At 53.5% G+C, this 15,075-nt stretch overlaps 4 protein-coding genes across 4 annotated transcripts, besides 7 other annotated features; 3 read left to right on the top strand and 1 right to left on the bottom strand.

Moving 5' to 3' along the window:
- Nucleotides 1-15,075: a sequence feature (areas not merged during assembly with more than two copies in the genome that could not be assigned to a particular haplotype).
- Tc00.1047053503533.61 (uncharacterized protein) lies at nt 52-765 on the bottom strand (the record flags this gene model as incomplete). The annotated part of the gene is made up of 1 exon (XM_803092.1): nt 52-765. The coding sequence occupies one exon, from the start codon at nt 763-765 to the stop codon at nt 52-54; it is 714 nt and encodes a 237-aa protein (XP_808185.1).
- Nucleotides 484-505: a microsatellite.
- Nucleotides 1,818-3,528: a mobile genetic element.
- Nucleotides 4,070-4,642, top strand: Tc00.1047053503533.50 (mucin TcMUCII, putative; the record flags this gene model as incomplete). Its single annotated transcript, XM_803091.1, has 1 exon — nt 4,070-4,642. The coding sequence occupies one exon, from the start codon at nt 4,070-4,072 to the stop codon at nt 4,640-4,642; it is 573 nt and encodes a 190-aa protein (XP_808184.1).
- Nucleotides 4,429-4,530: a microsatellite.
- Nucleotides 4,922-4,997: a sequence feature (A-rich).
- Nucleotides 5,170-6,348, top strand: Tc00.1047053503533.40 (mucin-associated surface protein (MASP), putative; the record flags this gene model as incomplete). The annotated part of the gene is made up of 1 exon (XM_803090.1): nt 5,170-6,348. One exon carries the CDS (start codon nt 5,170-5,172, stop codon nt 6,346-6,348), a length of 1,179 nt encoding a protein of 392 aa, XP_808183.1.
- On the top strand, nt 7,563-10,319 carry Tc00.1047053503533.30 (trans-sialidase, putative; the record flags this gene model as incomplete). Its single annotated transcript, XM_803089.1, has 1 exon — nt 7,563-10,319. One exon carries the CDS (start codon nt 7,563-7,565, stop codon nt 10,317-10,319), a length of 2,757 nt encoding a protein of 918 aa, XP_808182.1.
- Nucleotides 10,384-10,462: a sequence feature (A-rich).
- Nucleotides 12,543-15,075: a mobile genetic element.

Genomic DNA, 15,075 nt, shown 5'->3' with positions numbered 1-15,075 from the left:
CCGTGGTGCCACACCGCTGATATTATTGCAGCCGCTGTGGTTCCGCGTATTTCACGCATTCGATTGTGCCACAATGCATCCGCTCGTGTGGCCGCCGCATCCAAACAGCGGTGCCCAACACCGTGAGCGGCAGTCCACATCCTTGCATGTCCCAACGCAGTGGTGTTTGACCGTCAGCCAGGCGTCAGACAACACGAGAGTCTTGTGCTGGCAGTACAGCACACGGAGCTGCAGTGAATGACTCGGCGGCGACGCATCTATTCGTCGCAAAGCAGTGAAAAGGAGTCGGACAAAATAATGCCGGCTGCATTCACGACACCACATCCACAGCCAAAGCATGCGACGTGATGTGTGTTTCACTGCTGCTGTGAAATGCCTGCAGACGACGTCACTAGTGGAGGCATGCCACCCATGATCAGCGGACAGACAATAATCGGCATGGGAGGCCACAAAAGGCAGCAACGACGCCAGCAGCAGTAGCAGCTCTCTCTCTCTCTCTCTCTCTGCTGCCTCCGAGAAGTAAATATTCCACCAGCCACAGCTGACCGTGCCATCGTGACACTCCATGCACGTCGTGGCTGTGCCAACACATCCTGTTCCCTGCAGCGCCTCGAAAGATGCCCCACTCCGTCCACTGAGTGCATCGGTGTGGGCCGTGCCTCGGCTGTGAGTGAGGACCACAGCGATGTGAGGGTCACCGAGTCGCAGCATGTTTGCTGTGACGTTGTTGCATGGCACCTGCACACACACACGCAGCGCCTGCATCCCTCCCTTTTGTGTCCGCCCTCTGCCGGAGCGGCCACACACACGGGCAGCAGCAAAATCACTTCACCCTCGACAATACAAAATCAACACCGACATCCCTCGCGACGCAACGATCTCAGTTGCCAGCACGGGCCTCCTGTCGCTCTGCCATCGACGCCGAAACACGGCACAGTGCACGCAATTATTTTCCCCGTGTGCAGTCAGCCGTTTGCTTCACACATTCCTCGATGGGCTGACGTCCACAAAAGCACGCCACAAAAGGCCACCGTGATCGCACAAGCTCTTGCGATGAGCGTCGGTTTGTTCATGGATCCGCTGCTCACAAATGCTGGCAGGCAGCCTGCAGCCGGTGCCCTCGTGCCATTTCATCGGCTCCAGCATGGAAAAGGGAAAATGGCCCATTCCCGATGCACTTATTCCCACCGGCAGCACCAACACGGTGTTCGCCAGCCGTCGTTCCTCAGCACATCCAGGAATGCTGAAGAGTGACGTGGAACTGTCAGCCAGCAATGCCACAATCCCCGCACTCATGTCGGCTCCACCAGAGAGGACACACAAATCACAAACAACACCCTCCACATGATTTCCGAACATCATTCCGACACACCGCGACGCGTCAAACAGAAGTATTCGTCACCCCAATGCACCTCCCCACACAATCACATAGTCCATGCACCACGCACGGCAGCAGCTCACACGCGGTCAGACAAATGTTCCTCGGATCAGTGTTATCCGCGTGCTGCGGTGGGAAGTAAACAAAAGAGACGAGCTAGCAAACCCCAAAAGAGTGCCACGACTGGCCGCAACTCAACGGAACGCAGCCACACAAATGAATTCATTCCTCATGCCCTCAGCCTCCCACCTTCCCCACAAAAGGCCCAAGAGCTGCCAATCAAACGTGACATCCAATAAATTCGCTGTGCGACAAAAAGGAGAAACCGCAGTGCCTTCTGCTGTCATCCGAGATGTTGTTTGTTGATTAATGCGGCAGGCACTCACCTTCTCCTCAAAACGACGCTGCGCAACTGCAACGTATTCTTCAGAATCGCAAGTCTCCAACCACATCGGGAAGCTCCTACGCGCCTTCGTCACACACCACAATGCAAATGAAAAAACAATGCTTTAGTTGGACTACGATGCGGACCGTGCCACGCCGCCATCAGCTGCGGCTGGGTCCAGAGGCTGGGGCGTCCCGGCACACCACGCGATACTCTCTGGTTGGGTGCTTCCACAGTGCGTTGCACGACGGCGGCGAGGCAATCGCACCGTGTCCGGCCCACGCGCATCAAAGAAGGATGCTTCTGTCCACCTGGCCGCCAATCCAGCACCGCTGCGGAAGATACTCTGGCTTCTCGCACTCACACAACACGAACGCCTCACACTTTGGTATATTGAGGACGTGCGTGGCGCAATCTGATTGGAGGCCATTCCGCCGTCCATGCATGGGAAAGCGGCGACATCAATCCTGCCTCCGAGAGATGCTGTTGTTAATGGATTAGAACGCGTATGTAATATTATTGGGATACCCCGCAACCACAATCGTGCTCCTCCTATTCAACATCGTATTTTCCCCTGGGACACTGTGAGCTGCAATAAAGTGGAATTTATCAGCCACGCTTTGCCCAAGACGCTTCTGACGGCGTCAAGCGCACGGCTCTTGATTCTATTTACTCCTCTCTGGGAGAGTATGATTTTGAATTATGGACAGACGTTTCTTCCTCTCTCGCCGAGCTCGCATCTGGATCCGCTGCACCATTGTATGGCTCCACCACGACAACCGATCTCCCTGTGGAGGTCCATCGTGCAGCAGCTGGCAGGCTCGCATGCCCATATAGAGCAGAGCGCCTTGCCACTGGAAATGGCATTATACATCTCATACCTTTTTGCTTGGAAACATCCCAATCGCCCACACGAATCCTGGTGGCTACGGACTCCCCGTCGAGAATTGAGGCACTCCGCGTCGTTCCACTGGCCGTGCGAGACTACATCGCTGAAGAGAGTTGGATTATGCTGCTCTCCTTGATACAGCGAGGTCACTATGTAGACTTCATGTTCTCTCCATCGCACTGCGGTATCCCACGCAATGAGGCCGCTGACGACGAGGCCATGATTGCACGATCCCTCCCGCAGGAGGACAGCCCAATCTGGCACGTGGACTTTACTGCAGTCAGGTGACCGTACCGGAGGGATGCCCAGGAGAAAAGGAAGGGCGCGTACACCGCATGGCAGGCACCTGTCGGTGTGGCAGGGACTCTATTCCTGGTGTTGACCCGGACATCGGTCCCCCAGTGGCGGCACTGCGCACAGGCGCGATGCGACTCCTGCCCACTCTTTGACAGTCCTGCGCGTGCCCTTCGTATCAAAAGTAACCCTCTGTGTTGGTGGTGCCGTCCCTCCCTCACTGAGGAGACCGGCCCGCCTCTGCCTCCGCCGGAACCTCTTCCCGACGTGAGCACCGCAAATTCTTGCCGACCAGCGGGCGGCGGATCGAAGTTCCCCTGCCCAACCTGCAGCAGAGTGCGCTCGTCCGTCCACAGTATGAGTGCGCATGCCCGACGTGCTCAGCCTGGCGTTCCAATACTTTGAGAAGGCCTCCCATGCGGATGCCACAATTGTGCCAGCGTCTTCTTAACAGGCGCCTCGCACACAGGTCGCCACAGAAAGCGCCAAGCACGCCAGCAGGCAAAACACGCAGGAAGCACAACCGCGGGTACTCGAGACGGACCACGAAAGACTTCGCTTCATCCACTGCAGAAATGCCCCCGTCGTTGGTAATTGGGAATGCGAGAGTTTGGGGGTGCCCCAGCCCGCACGACGGCACGTTTCGGACGGAATGCTTGCCACTATTGTACGGACAGCCATTGTGCTACTCACTCGTTATTGTAACAGCATACAGCAAAAACAAGATAACAAGCTGCTTTGCGATGAATATTGGCTGCGATTCCCGTGGACCAGTAATTTAAGTGGTGTGCGGGGATATCCCTTTTAATTGTTACTTTGCTTTTTTGTTGCTGTGCGCGCTGCACCTCCTCTTGTGTGTGTGTGTGCCCTCCGTGAGGGGTGCCGACACGACGGACCGCTCTCGCCGTATGTGCATGCGGTGGAGCCTTGTGTGCCGCTCCTGTTTGCTTCTCCCTCTTCCATCTGTGTGTCGTGCGTGGTGTGCGGCGTACGGTGCATGCCTGGCTGCTGCCCTCTGTGTGTGCCCTCTGTGTGTGTCTGCCGCACCTCTCGTCTCCCCTTTTGCTCTCCATTTCCCTCACCGTGCAGATCAGCTCCACACCACTGAACGACCACACTCACGATGATGACGCGCCGTCTGCTGTGCGCCCTGTTGGTGCTTGCCCTGTGCTGCTGCCCGTCTGTGTGCGCGGTAGTGTCTACTCAGCCTGAAGTCAAAGCTGCTGTCGCCACCATTTCACCGTCCCTTGTACCAGAAGTACCACGTAAGGAGATCGGTAACTCAGGGTCGTTAGGTAATGAGTCCGGTGCGGATCTGGGAATTACTGCAGTAGCGGGACCAGCCCCGACCGCTGCAGGTCCGGAATCAGTTGGCGTGTCTAACACGTTACAAAATCATGGTTCTGACGGTACTCCAGGACGAGAAATCGGCACAAGACAATCCGCAGAAGAAGCAAGTCAGGAAGCCGAAGATCCTGCCGAGAAGACCACGACGACGACTACAACACAGGCACCAACAACGATAACAACCACTACAACAAAGGCTCCAACTACGAATACAGAGGCGACAACTACGACGACCACCCGCGCACCGTCACGTTTTCGGGAAATCGACGGCAGCCTCAGCAGCTCTGCGTGGGTGTGTGCCTCGCTGCTGCTCGCCGTATCCGTGCTGGCGTACACCGCTGTGGGCTGAAGAGGTGTGTGTATGCGGGCTGTGCGTGCAAGCGGTCAGGCACGAGTATTTGTGCGCGTCAACTGTTGTCCGATTTACTAAATAATAGAATAAAATAATGATTGTGTTTTTTGCTTCATTTGCTTCAGTTACCATGCTGTGTGCTCCATTTTGCTGCTCTCGCATCCGTCACGTGGAACGCATTCCAGTCACACTTACAAGCGCGAGACGCACACGACTGTTTGCATCGATGCACTGTTGAGGATGGATGCATGCGCACTGCAGCCATTTGTGTGCAGCTCTTTGTTTTTTTGTGTTTTTACAGTTTTACTTTTTTTTGTTTGCTTCTTATTTTATTTTATTTTTTTTCTTTTTTGCATGTTGTTGTGCGCTTTTTGCACTTTATTGGTTTAATATTTCTTACTAAATGCGTGCTGCTGCTGCCGGTGTTTTTTACTGTTTTTTTTGTTGTGTGCGTCCTTTTCATTTCACTCTGCGTTGACGTGTTGTTATTTTGTGCTGAAGGCTACACGCAAGTGACAGGAGTGATGGCGATGATGACTGGCCGTGTGCTGCTGGTGTGTGCCCTCTGCGTGCTGTGGTGCGGTGCGGTTTTTGGGCACGCGATGGAGGATTACTGCGGTGAGGGTGGAGGGAACGGTTTGAGGCACACGAGTAATGGTGGAGATGACGGCGTGTCTCTAAAAGCGGACTGCGTGCTGTTATCCACTCGAATGGCATTAATAAAGGCGGTTGAGGCTGCGGATGGACAAGGATTGAGTGGAGATCCACTGGAAACATCTCAGGATTCATCACCTGGTAAGAAATTGGACGATAAGACTTCGGGCGGTGGAACGCCTGGTTTAGGAGGCGGTGTTGCAGGTCCAGCAATAGCAGCAGCGGCAGCACTGGAGCCCGGAGAATCAGGTAGAGGTGAACCGAAAAGGGAATTGGAAGTAGCGGATACAGCTGGTGAAGAACATGCCAACGATAGAATGAAAGGAAGTGAACGTAATCCCGAAAATCTAAAAAATGGTCAATCTTCCTCTTTTTCGTCTGGCAGCCCTGTTACTCTGGGTGGTGAAGGACTCGCCTCGGAAAAAAATTCCAAGGCTGCTGAACCCTCCGAGGATGGGCTGAAAGTAACAAAACTATCACAACAAAAAGCAGAAGGAGACAAAGAAAACAAAAATGATACGATACTCATAGGGGTACGTGAAAATCCAGAAAAAAACACAGAAATACAAACGGCACCACCACCGCCTGCAAATAATGGAAAGTCCGGTCCTGAAGATACCGTGCGCATGCAACAGCTACAACAAGTTCTAGATGGCATTGAGTCAAACTACAACTCACAAACGAAGAGCGTTGCCTCCATCGCAGCCAATCAACACAATGAACCGTCCGCCGACAATGCAGAATCCACGCCACCATCAGCCACGGCAAACGGTGATGCCGCCAATAATGAAGCTGACAATAGCACTGAAGAGGGCATCCCGAAGAATGATCCAGCGGCTGATGGTGCAGGGACAGCAGAGGGAAAACAAAATGAAAATAAAGATGCCAATCCGAAAGAAACACCAGTGACGGCCGCAGCCATGAAAACTACAACGGCGACGACTGGCGACAGCGACAGCAGCACCGCGGTCTCGCACACCATCTCTCCTCTTTTGCTTCTTCTTCTTGTTGTTGCGTGTGCGGCTGCTGCTGCGATGGTGGCCGCGTGAGTGTGAGAGAGAGAGAGCCGTGCACCGCCCGCACACACACGCGTCTTTCACTCTCTGTGTGTGTGTCCCCTTGCATGGACTCTCGCCCTCACCTCACCCCACGAAGCACACACATAATGTGCCCATTGTATATATGCATGCACACCCATGCAGGCCCGTTGGTGCTCTCTTTTGCACGACACGCACCGCTGCCGTCCTGCCTGGCTGCATGGACGGAGCACCGTAACTGTTTCTGTTTTGTTTTTATTGCATTGAGTGGGTGACCTCTCTCTCTCTCTCTGTGTGTGTGTTTTGCTTTACGGGAGCAATGAGAGTGTGTGTGCGCTGGTCGTCCCACGCTTCGGCTTTTTGTTTTGTTTTCTTTTTGATTTTGTGGTTGAGTGCACCCATTCCGCTGGCTGCGTGTGTGTGTGTGTGGGACGATATGAGTAATTTGCGTGTGTACTATCTGCCTCTCTCTGCCGTTGCTTTCTTCTGACTCTCTTGTGCTGAACGGCTGCTTCGCAAGTATAGGCTTTGATAAACACACACACACACGCCGTGTTGCACATGCTATGGAGCGTCATGAAGGAAGAACGCACACACAAGATTTTTGTTGCGGCGGCCTTTGCGGAGAGGGTGTGAGCTCGCCCTGTGTCCCCTGGACTTGCTGCGGTTGTGGTGTTGGCGACGTGCAGCAGTTGACTGATGTGGTGTGGCATTAAGGGTGACTGAGAGGAGTGCAGATCCTTGCCCGGCAGCTGCACTTGCCGACGTGTTCCTCCCGCAGTTGATGCACCCACGAAGGAGTTCTTAGCCTGTGTGGGGCGATGTGCGATGGAGGGTGCGGGGAGAGACAACAGTAAAACGACTGGCGGCAGTGCATGTGGGCGTCGCTTGGTGTGTGCTGACGCGTGACGAATGGCACACCCACCGTGACTTCTGCTGCTGCCGGTGGCAGTCGTTGTGTGCTCCCTGTGCATTGTTTTTCCTTCTCATTCCGTGTGTCTGTGTGCGTGAGTTGTTGTTGTTGTTGGGAGTGACTGCGGCGGGGATGATGGTGCCACTCACTGTGGATGGGTGGCCGGTGTTCACTGTTTTACTTCTTTTCCTATTCTCTCTATTTCCCACACAAAGAAGGAAAGGAAGTAAGGCTAAGCGCTAATCGCTACTGTGGAATTCGAAGGCACTGAAAGGACCAACAGCACACACACCGCCCACACACACATATTTATATGCTCTCACGTGCTGCTGCAGTGAAAGCACCCCGCACACACAACCGTCGCGGCGTGACCGGATCGAGCGGGAGGAGGAGGGAAGGAGGAGAGAGTGAGCCGCAGAGGCCCAACATGTCTCGGCGTGTGTTTGCTTCCGCGGTGCTGCTCCTCCTCGTCGTGATGATGTGCTGCGGCAGTGGAGTGGCTGCACTCGCGGAGGAGAGTAATCCAGTGACTGCTCCAAATTTTGAATGGAAGGACGTCACTGATGTTGATGTAGCTTTGGACTCTTTGAGTGCTCCCGGCCTTCTAAAAGTGGGGAGTGACGTGTTTGCCGTTGCCGAGGCGCAGTACAAGAAAGATGAAAACACCTTTACTGGCATTGCATCCCAACTACTCACGATGGAAACGGATAACACACCGGTGGAAATAATGAATGGTGCCAAAAGAGACACACAGGTTCTGGAGGAAGGCACTACCCCAAAAAATAAAAAAGTAGATGTGAGCCGACCAACAACAGTTGTGAAGGGAAAAGATATTTACATGCTTGTTGGGAAATACAGCCGGACAGATGCCGCTGATGCTCAGGAGAGGGGTGCAGGTGACTCGGGGCTATTGCTGGTGGAGGTGAAAGTCAATAGTGTTGAAGAAAATAACAAAAAAATTGACTGGAAAGGTACTGAGAGTTCCCCGCAAAGAATTGACACACAGTCCGATTCCTGGACAAAGCTGATTGGAAGCGGTGGATCTGGTGTTAAGATGAATGACGATACGCTTGTGTTTCCAGTGGAAGGCACGAAGAAGGGTGAATCAAATGACGGAAAGACCGTTTCGCTGCTCATATACACCTTGAAGGATACCACTAAGAGTTGGAAGCTATCGAAGGAGGTTCCTTACGATGGCTGTAGTGATCCCTCCGTCGTGGAGTGGAAGAAGAAGGACAAAAAACTCATGATGATGACTGCGTGTGATGATGGCCGCCGCAGGGTGTACGAGTCCGGTGACATGGGAGATTCGTGGACGGAGGCACTCGGGACACTCTCGCGCGTGTGGGGCAACAAACATGGCCAAGAAGCGAAGGGCGTTAGAAGCGGGTTCATCACAGCGACGATTGACGATGATGATAATAACAGAAATGTGATGCTCGTCACTCTGCCGGTGTATTCCGAGGAGAAAGATAAGAAGGACAATGGAAAGGGCAAACTCCATCTTTGGCTGACGGACAATACGCACATTGTTGATATTGGGCCGGTATCCGATGATGACGCTGCCGCCAGCTCCCTGTTGTACAAAAGTGCTAGAAGTGGAACTAATAAGAAGGAGAAGGAGTTGATTGCACTGTACGAGAAGGACGGGGAAAAACCATCACACAGTCTTTGGTCTGTGCGTCTGACTGCGCAGCTGCAGCGTGTGAAGGATGTGCTATCGACGTGGAAGAAAGTGGACGACATTGTCTCCAAGCTGTGCCCTTCTGAGAGTGCTGCGAAGGACCGTCCAACTGACAATGCCTGTAGCGCTGTCATTCCGACGGATGGGCTGGTTGGCTTTTTGTCCGGCAACTTCTCTGGTAACACATGGAGGGACGAGTACCTCGGGGTGAACGCCACAGTGACGAATAAAGATGGGGATGCAGGGGAGACAAAGGCAACAAAGACTTCCGAGGGTGTGAAGTTCAAAGGAGCGTGGGCGGAGTGGCCTGTTGGTGAGCAGGGGGAGAATCAGCCGTACCACTTTGCGAACTACAACTTCACTCTTGTGGCGACGGTGTCCATTGATGGTGTGCCGAAGGGGAACACCCCCATTCCAGTGATGGGTGTGAAGATGAATGGCGATGAGAAGACTGTACTTTTTGGACTGTCGCACGAGAACGGAGGGAAGTGGAAATTGCTTTGTGGTGGCGGAACGGACACTGAGGATCAAAGCGTCAATTTGGCGACGGAGACAAAAAACCACGTCGTAATTTTGATACGGAACGGCACCCAGGGCTCTGCGTACGTCGATGGTAAAAGTGTGGGTGGGAATGCGCAATTTGATTTGAAGGATATTGAAAGATCTAGAGGGATCTCTCACTTCTACATTGGAGGGGATGGAGACGGCGCAGAGGGAGAAGAAGGCTTTTCTGTGACCGTGTCGAATGTCCTGCTGTACAACCGTCCGTTGGATGACGATGAGATTGCAGGGCTCGACAAAAATAAAATTACGAATCCGAAGCGGGAAGGTCCGAAGACATCGACGACATCTCCTCGTTCACCAGCGGTAAGTGGATCAGATGTGCAGGGAACCGTTTCGCAGTCCTCTTCTGCTGGGCAACTGCAGTCGGAGCAGGGACAGCAGAAATGGAGCAATGGTGCCGGAGCTGGCGGCGCATCCACACCAGCGACGTCTACCGCCGCAGCTTCTTCAGGACAGGAGCCCGTAAACCAGCCGACATCTGGAACTTCTTCCAGTGGAAACAAAAATGTGGATGGCACTCCCTTGTCTGGTGGTGACAAAGCTGTGACAGCAGGGAGTGGAGAAACGGTTCAGGGAGATGGATCACTCCAAACTCCTGAGGTCAGCGTGAGCTCTGATGAGGATGGGGAGAGGGCGGAAGGAACGGATGTGCAGCAGGAGGGAATCCATTCACAAGACAGGGAATTAAATGCCACGGCACTCAGCAGTCGCCTTGGAAATGTGTCGCAGGGGAATAACACCGATGCCGGCAGTGTGCGTGGGAGCGGACTGCTGCCATCGCTGCTTCTTCTGTTGGGAATGTGGGTGTTTGCGGCTCTGTGAGGAGTGACTGGCTGCCGCGTGGGACACTTGCAACCTCCCCAGCACCGACACACACGGTAATTAATTTATTTTCTTTAATATCTTTTTTTTACTTTTCCCTGTTTGCTTTTTTGTCTGTTTTGTTTTTCCTTCATTTTGCTTTTGGGGCAATCACTATGGACGTTTTTTCTTTTCTACTCTTCCCTCTTTAATTGTTTGTTGCTGCACTCTTCCTGCGAGGGGTGCCGTGTGTTTCTGCCCAACTGCTCCACTCGCACACCCACCGACACGCTCACGACGACGGCCCTGTGCGCCTCGCCTGCTGCACGCATGAGGAGGGGCCGCGACGAACGGCGCGCTGAGGGAGCCGTGACGTGTGGGCGTGCGACGAGGGCCTGTGGGGCGGAGCACACATTTCTTCCCTCTTGTTTTGTTTTTTTAGCGGCCAGGGCGGGCAGACACCCGCAGCGCCACACACACAGCCACACCCTGCCGCCGTGTTTTTCTTTAAGGATTTGTTTTGCTTTGCGTGTTTATTTCATGCGGTGGCGCACCCTTTGGTGTCGGCCTCGTGAGCATTTCTCTCCCCTCCGATGATTTCTTTTTCTTTTGCTGCGCTCACTCTCCCGATGGAGTGACGCGACTGCCGTCATGTCTGCGTGCTTCTCTCAGTCCCCACACACACGAGTGACTGTGCTCTGCGGGCCGCACTCACGCGCCGATGAGAGGGCTGAGGGGAGCAGCAACACGCAGATGACCCCGTGAAATATAAACGATGTGCGGACACATGGAGGGTCGGACGGTTGAAGCACACGCAACCATCTTTTTAATTTTATTTTGCGGGCAAAATACATACAGACAGTTTGGTGTGGCCACACGGCAGCCAGGCGATATTTTTCTTATTTTAAATTGTGTGGAGCAGTAATGGACGATTTCTTTTCATTTATAATTATTTTGTGTGATGGGGTTTACATAAGACGAAGGGTACGTTTTTTGTTTTCAATAAATCTTGTGTGAATTGCCGCTGCTTGGGCTGCAGTGCAGTGATGAGTTTGAGCGGTCTTCTTGTTGTTGTTTCCGTTATGCGTCTCCGCTGTACATTTTTGTGCGTCCCTCCACATACTCTGCTCCCTCTTTTCTACTTCTTTGCTTTGTGTTGCTGCAGGCACACACAATCACACACACACAAGATGCACATTGCAGTGGATTTGAATGCACCTTTTGTAGTGCATGCTGGCAGTTGCGTGTGGCGGCTGTTGTCTTCTTCCGTGGCCATGAGGAGGAGGGAGAGAGGGAGCGCAGCCCGAGTCTATTTTCCTGCGGGTGTGTTGCACCGCGTGTGGCTGCGCTGAGTTGGGCTGCGTGTCCCATTGATGGCGGGATGGCAGGAAATTTTTTGCCGCGTGATGGATGGATGAGGGTTCGCTTGCTCCGTGTGCGTTGCGTGGTGGCCGCGGGTTTTGGCCATTTCCCTGGGGCTGCGGGAATGAGCTGGGGGAGATGGTGGTGGATGTCTTCTCCTCCTGCATGGTGGCTGCTGGCGTTGTGTGCCTTCCTTGCGTGGATGCCGTCTCGTGGTGTGTGAACTGTGCGGCTGGGCCTGCTGCCCTCTCCTCATGTTGTCTGCGCTCTCTCGCTGTATCCGCTGTGCCCCGTCCCTCTCCCTCTCGTTCCATTCTTTTCCTTCCGTCTCACGGATCAGCTGACTGACACCAGCGACTCCACTACGGGCGATGATGACTGCGATGGTGACGGTGCGGCTCCGTGTTGGTCCTTGCGCTCTTGTGCTGCTGCTGCTCGTCCGTGTGCGTGACGACGACAGGAGACGATAATAATGATAACAGCCGTCCTCCCAGCCCTGAGCTAGGGAAACCGGATCGTACAAAAATATGCCTGGTGCATTACAGCCATATGGTGGGGAGACCGGTGTGCCACAGACAGAGAGTGGGAGAGACAGCGAGGAGGGTTTGAGAAGTCCAGGACCTTCGTTGCCAAAGGAAGCAGGCACAGCGATCACTGGACTGACACGAGTTCCGCCAGAGTCACTGAGTTCGGCTAGCGATAATCCAGAGCCGCCAGGTTTGGCAACTCAGTCTCCACACACACACAAGGTGCGACCGGTATGTCAGATGCACAAAATAAAAAGCGCAGTAAAATACACGAGGCGATGAGAATCATAAGGCATGGATATCAAATCAGAAGATCAAAATGCCAAATATTACCACCAATAAGACTACAACAACGCTATGGCTCAGCCGGCCGCCTCAACGTGGTGCCAGCGTGCAGTACTCTTTGATAGGGAGGAAAGCAAGTGCCTGCTGCCCATCCGCTACGCGCGGAGAGGTGAAAGGCGCCGAACAAACGGGTCGCAAGGGCACCAGATGGAGCCATTTGTAATGGTTGTCCGCTGAGCGGTGTTTTCATCCGCTGCTGAATTCCATAGCGCTTATCAGCGCTATAAATACCGTTTGCGTGCCGTATGTGACGCGCAACCACAAAAGCTACTGCTAAGCGAGGCAACTGAGCAGCACCCAGGCCCCATAGCAGTACTCCAGATGAACGTTTCTTGCCTCACGCCGTCAAAACTCGCAACATTAATGGCGCAAGGAGCAGACATAATAGCCATCCAGGAGACTTGGAAGTCGTCGGAGCAGATCGCCAGCATGCACACTGGAGATTATGTGCTCTATGCACAGTCGCGCATCGGCAAGGGAGGCGGTGTGGCGGTGCTGGTGCGGAAAACTCTCCGCTCCAAGCGTATACCTCTCACCATCCCCCAGCATGACACCAGCCATGAGGTGGTGGTGGTCCAGGTTGCTCTGGACCAGAACCGTGATCTTATTGTAGCGAGTGCCTATATGAGACCACCACCGCAAGTAACGCAATCCTTCAGGCGGTTAGTAAACTGCCTTCCAGCCTCGTCGCCGCTCCTGCTGTGCGGGGATTTCAACATGCATCACCCACAGTGGGAGCCATTCTTGGAGACTTCTCCAAGCGAGGTTGCTGCAGAATTTTTAGAACTGTGCACGGATGCGGGACTCACCTTGGTTAACACCCCTGGTGGGATCACGTATGCCCGTGGCACAAGAGAACGATCCTGTATCGATCTGACATGGTCAAAGCATCTGACTGTGTCGGATTGGTCAGCTTCCGTGTCGCCGCTTAGTGATCATTATATGCTGACATTCACGCTGCATCAGGCATTTAAGGATACCATACCTTCGGCACCTAGGATATTCCACAGTTGGGGGAAGTGCAAGTGGGATTCATTCGTCAAGGACCTCGACGCACAACTTCCGGCATACGACTATAAGAAACAGTCCACCGGCATCAAAGCTTCCACGAGAGCGCTTATAACTTCGTATCGACGACACTGCCCCCGCGGCATGCACAAGGACGGTCCCAGGCTTTGGGACGACACTCTCACGGAGGCAGAGCGGATTGCTACCGACAGCAAGGCCCGTTATCTACAGTCACCGACGCCCGACCGTGAGGCAGAAATGCAGCGGACAAGGAGTCAATTCTTCCTCCTACTCCGAGAGCGCTTGCGCAACACGTATCTACGTCGCATCAGCAAGTTAAATCCAGGCGAGCCACTCGCATGGAAATACATTTCCGGACAAAAAAGGCATCACTTCCATCTCCCACATCAATTTTATTAGGAGATGGTCAACACACTTATAAAACAGCAAGGAGAGCAGCGAACGCTCTCAATCGCATCTTTTTTCCATTTCACCCCTCTCAAAGAGCGGTCGGGTTTTCCAAAGGCATCAACAGACAGAACACATCTTTGAACACTATTTCCTTTTCTATTTTTGGACCACAGAACAGCAACAAGTCTATCTCTACATTTACATCAGGGGTTTTGTCACTGCCCTCTTGATGCACCTTTTAATCGTACGGAACTGCTTGCTGCGCTACGTAATACGCCGTATGGCAAGGCCCCGGACCGGATGAAGTCTACAGTGAGGCACTGCGACATATTTCGTCAAAGGGCCTCCGATTCCTTCTTCGTTGCATTAACCACAGCTGGACGACCGGTGCGATTCCGGTTGAGTGGAGACGCGCTACCATCGTCCCACTCTTAAAACCCGGTAAGTCGCCGGAACTGCTTGAGTCATATCGACCCATCAGCCTTACTTCCATTGTGAGTAAGGTTGCTGAGAAAATGGTACTGAAGAGATTGCTTTGGGTGTGGACGCCACACCCCCATCAGTATGCATATCGTAGCATGCGTACCACGACGATGCAGCTGGCACACCTGATACACGAAGTGGAGCATAATAGAAATCACTATTTCCAAGTGAACCTTCCCAAGAAGAGCGGTATTGGCAATCAACTCCACTACAGACCCCATCGGACCCTGCTGGTGTTGGTTGACTTCAGCAAAGCCTTTGACTCCATAGACCATCGAGTCCTCAGTCGCTTGCTGGCTAATATCCCGGGGGTGCATTGTAGAAGGTGGCTTAGAAACTTTCTATGTGGTCGCTACGCGAAGACACGAGTTGGCCACAGACACAGCGATCGGCGTCCCATGCTGCGAGGAGTTCCTCAGGGGTCCGTACTGGGACCGTATTTGTTCTCCCTTTACGCACACCCACTTCTCAATCTGCTGAACAGCTTTGCGGGTGTCACAGCAGACATGTATGCGGACGACCTCTCTATTATCGTTAGGGGGCAGTCCCGGGAAGACGCCATTCCCACTGCCAACATGGTTCTTGAAAAACTGCATGCGTGGAGTCAGGAAAATGGCCTGGCCATTAACCCGTCAAAGTGT

The sequence above is a fragment of the Trypanosoma cruzi genome, genomic scaffold (assembly GCF_000209065.1).
Source record: "Trypanosoma cruzi strain CL Brener 1047053516777 genomic scaffold, whole genome shotgun sequence".
Taxonomy (NCBI): Eukaryota; Euglenozoa; class Kinetoplastea; order Trypanosomatida; family Trypanosomatidae; genus Trypanosoma; species Trypanosoma cruzi.
The sequence above is the reverse complement of the archived record's forward strand: the minus strand, read 5'-3'. Positions and strand labels throughout refer to the sequence as shown.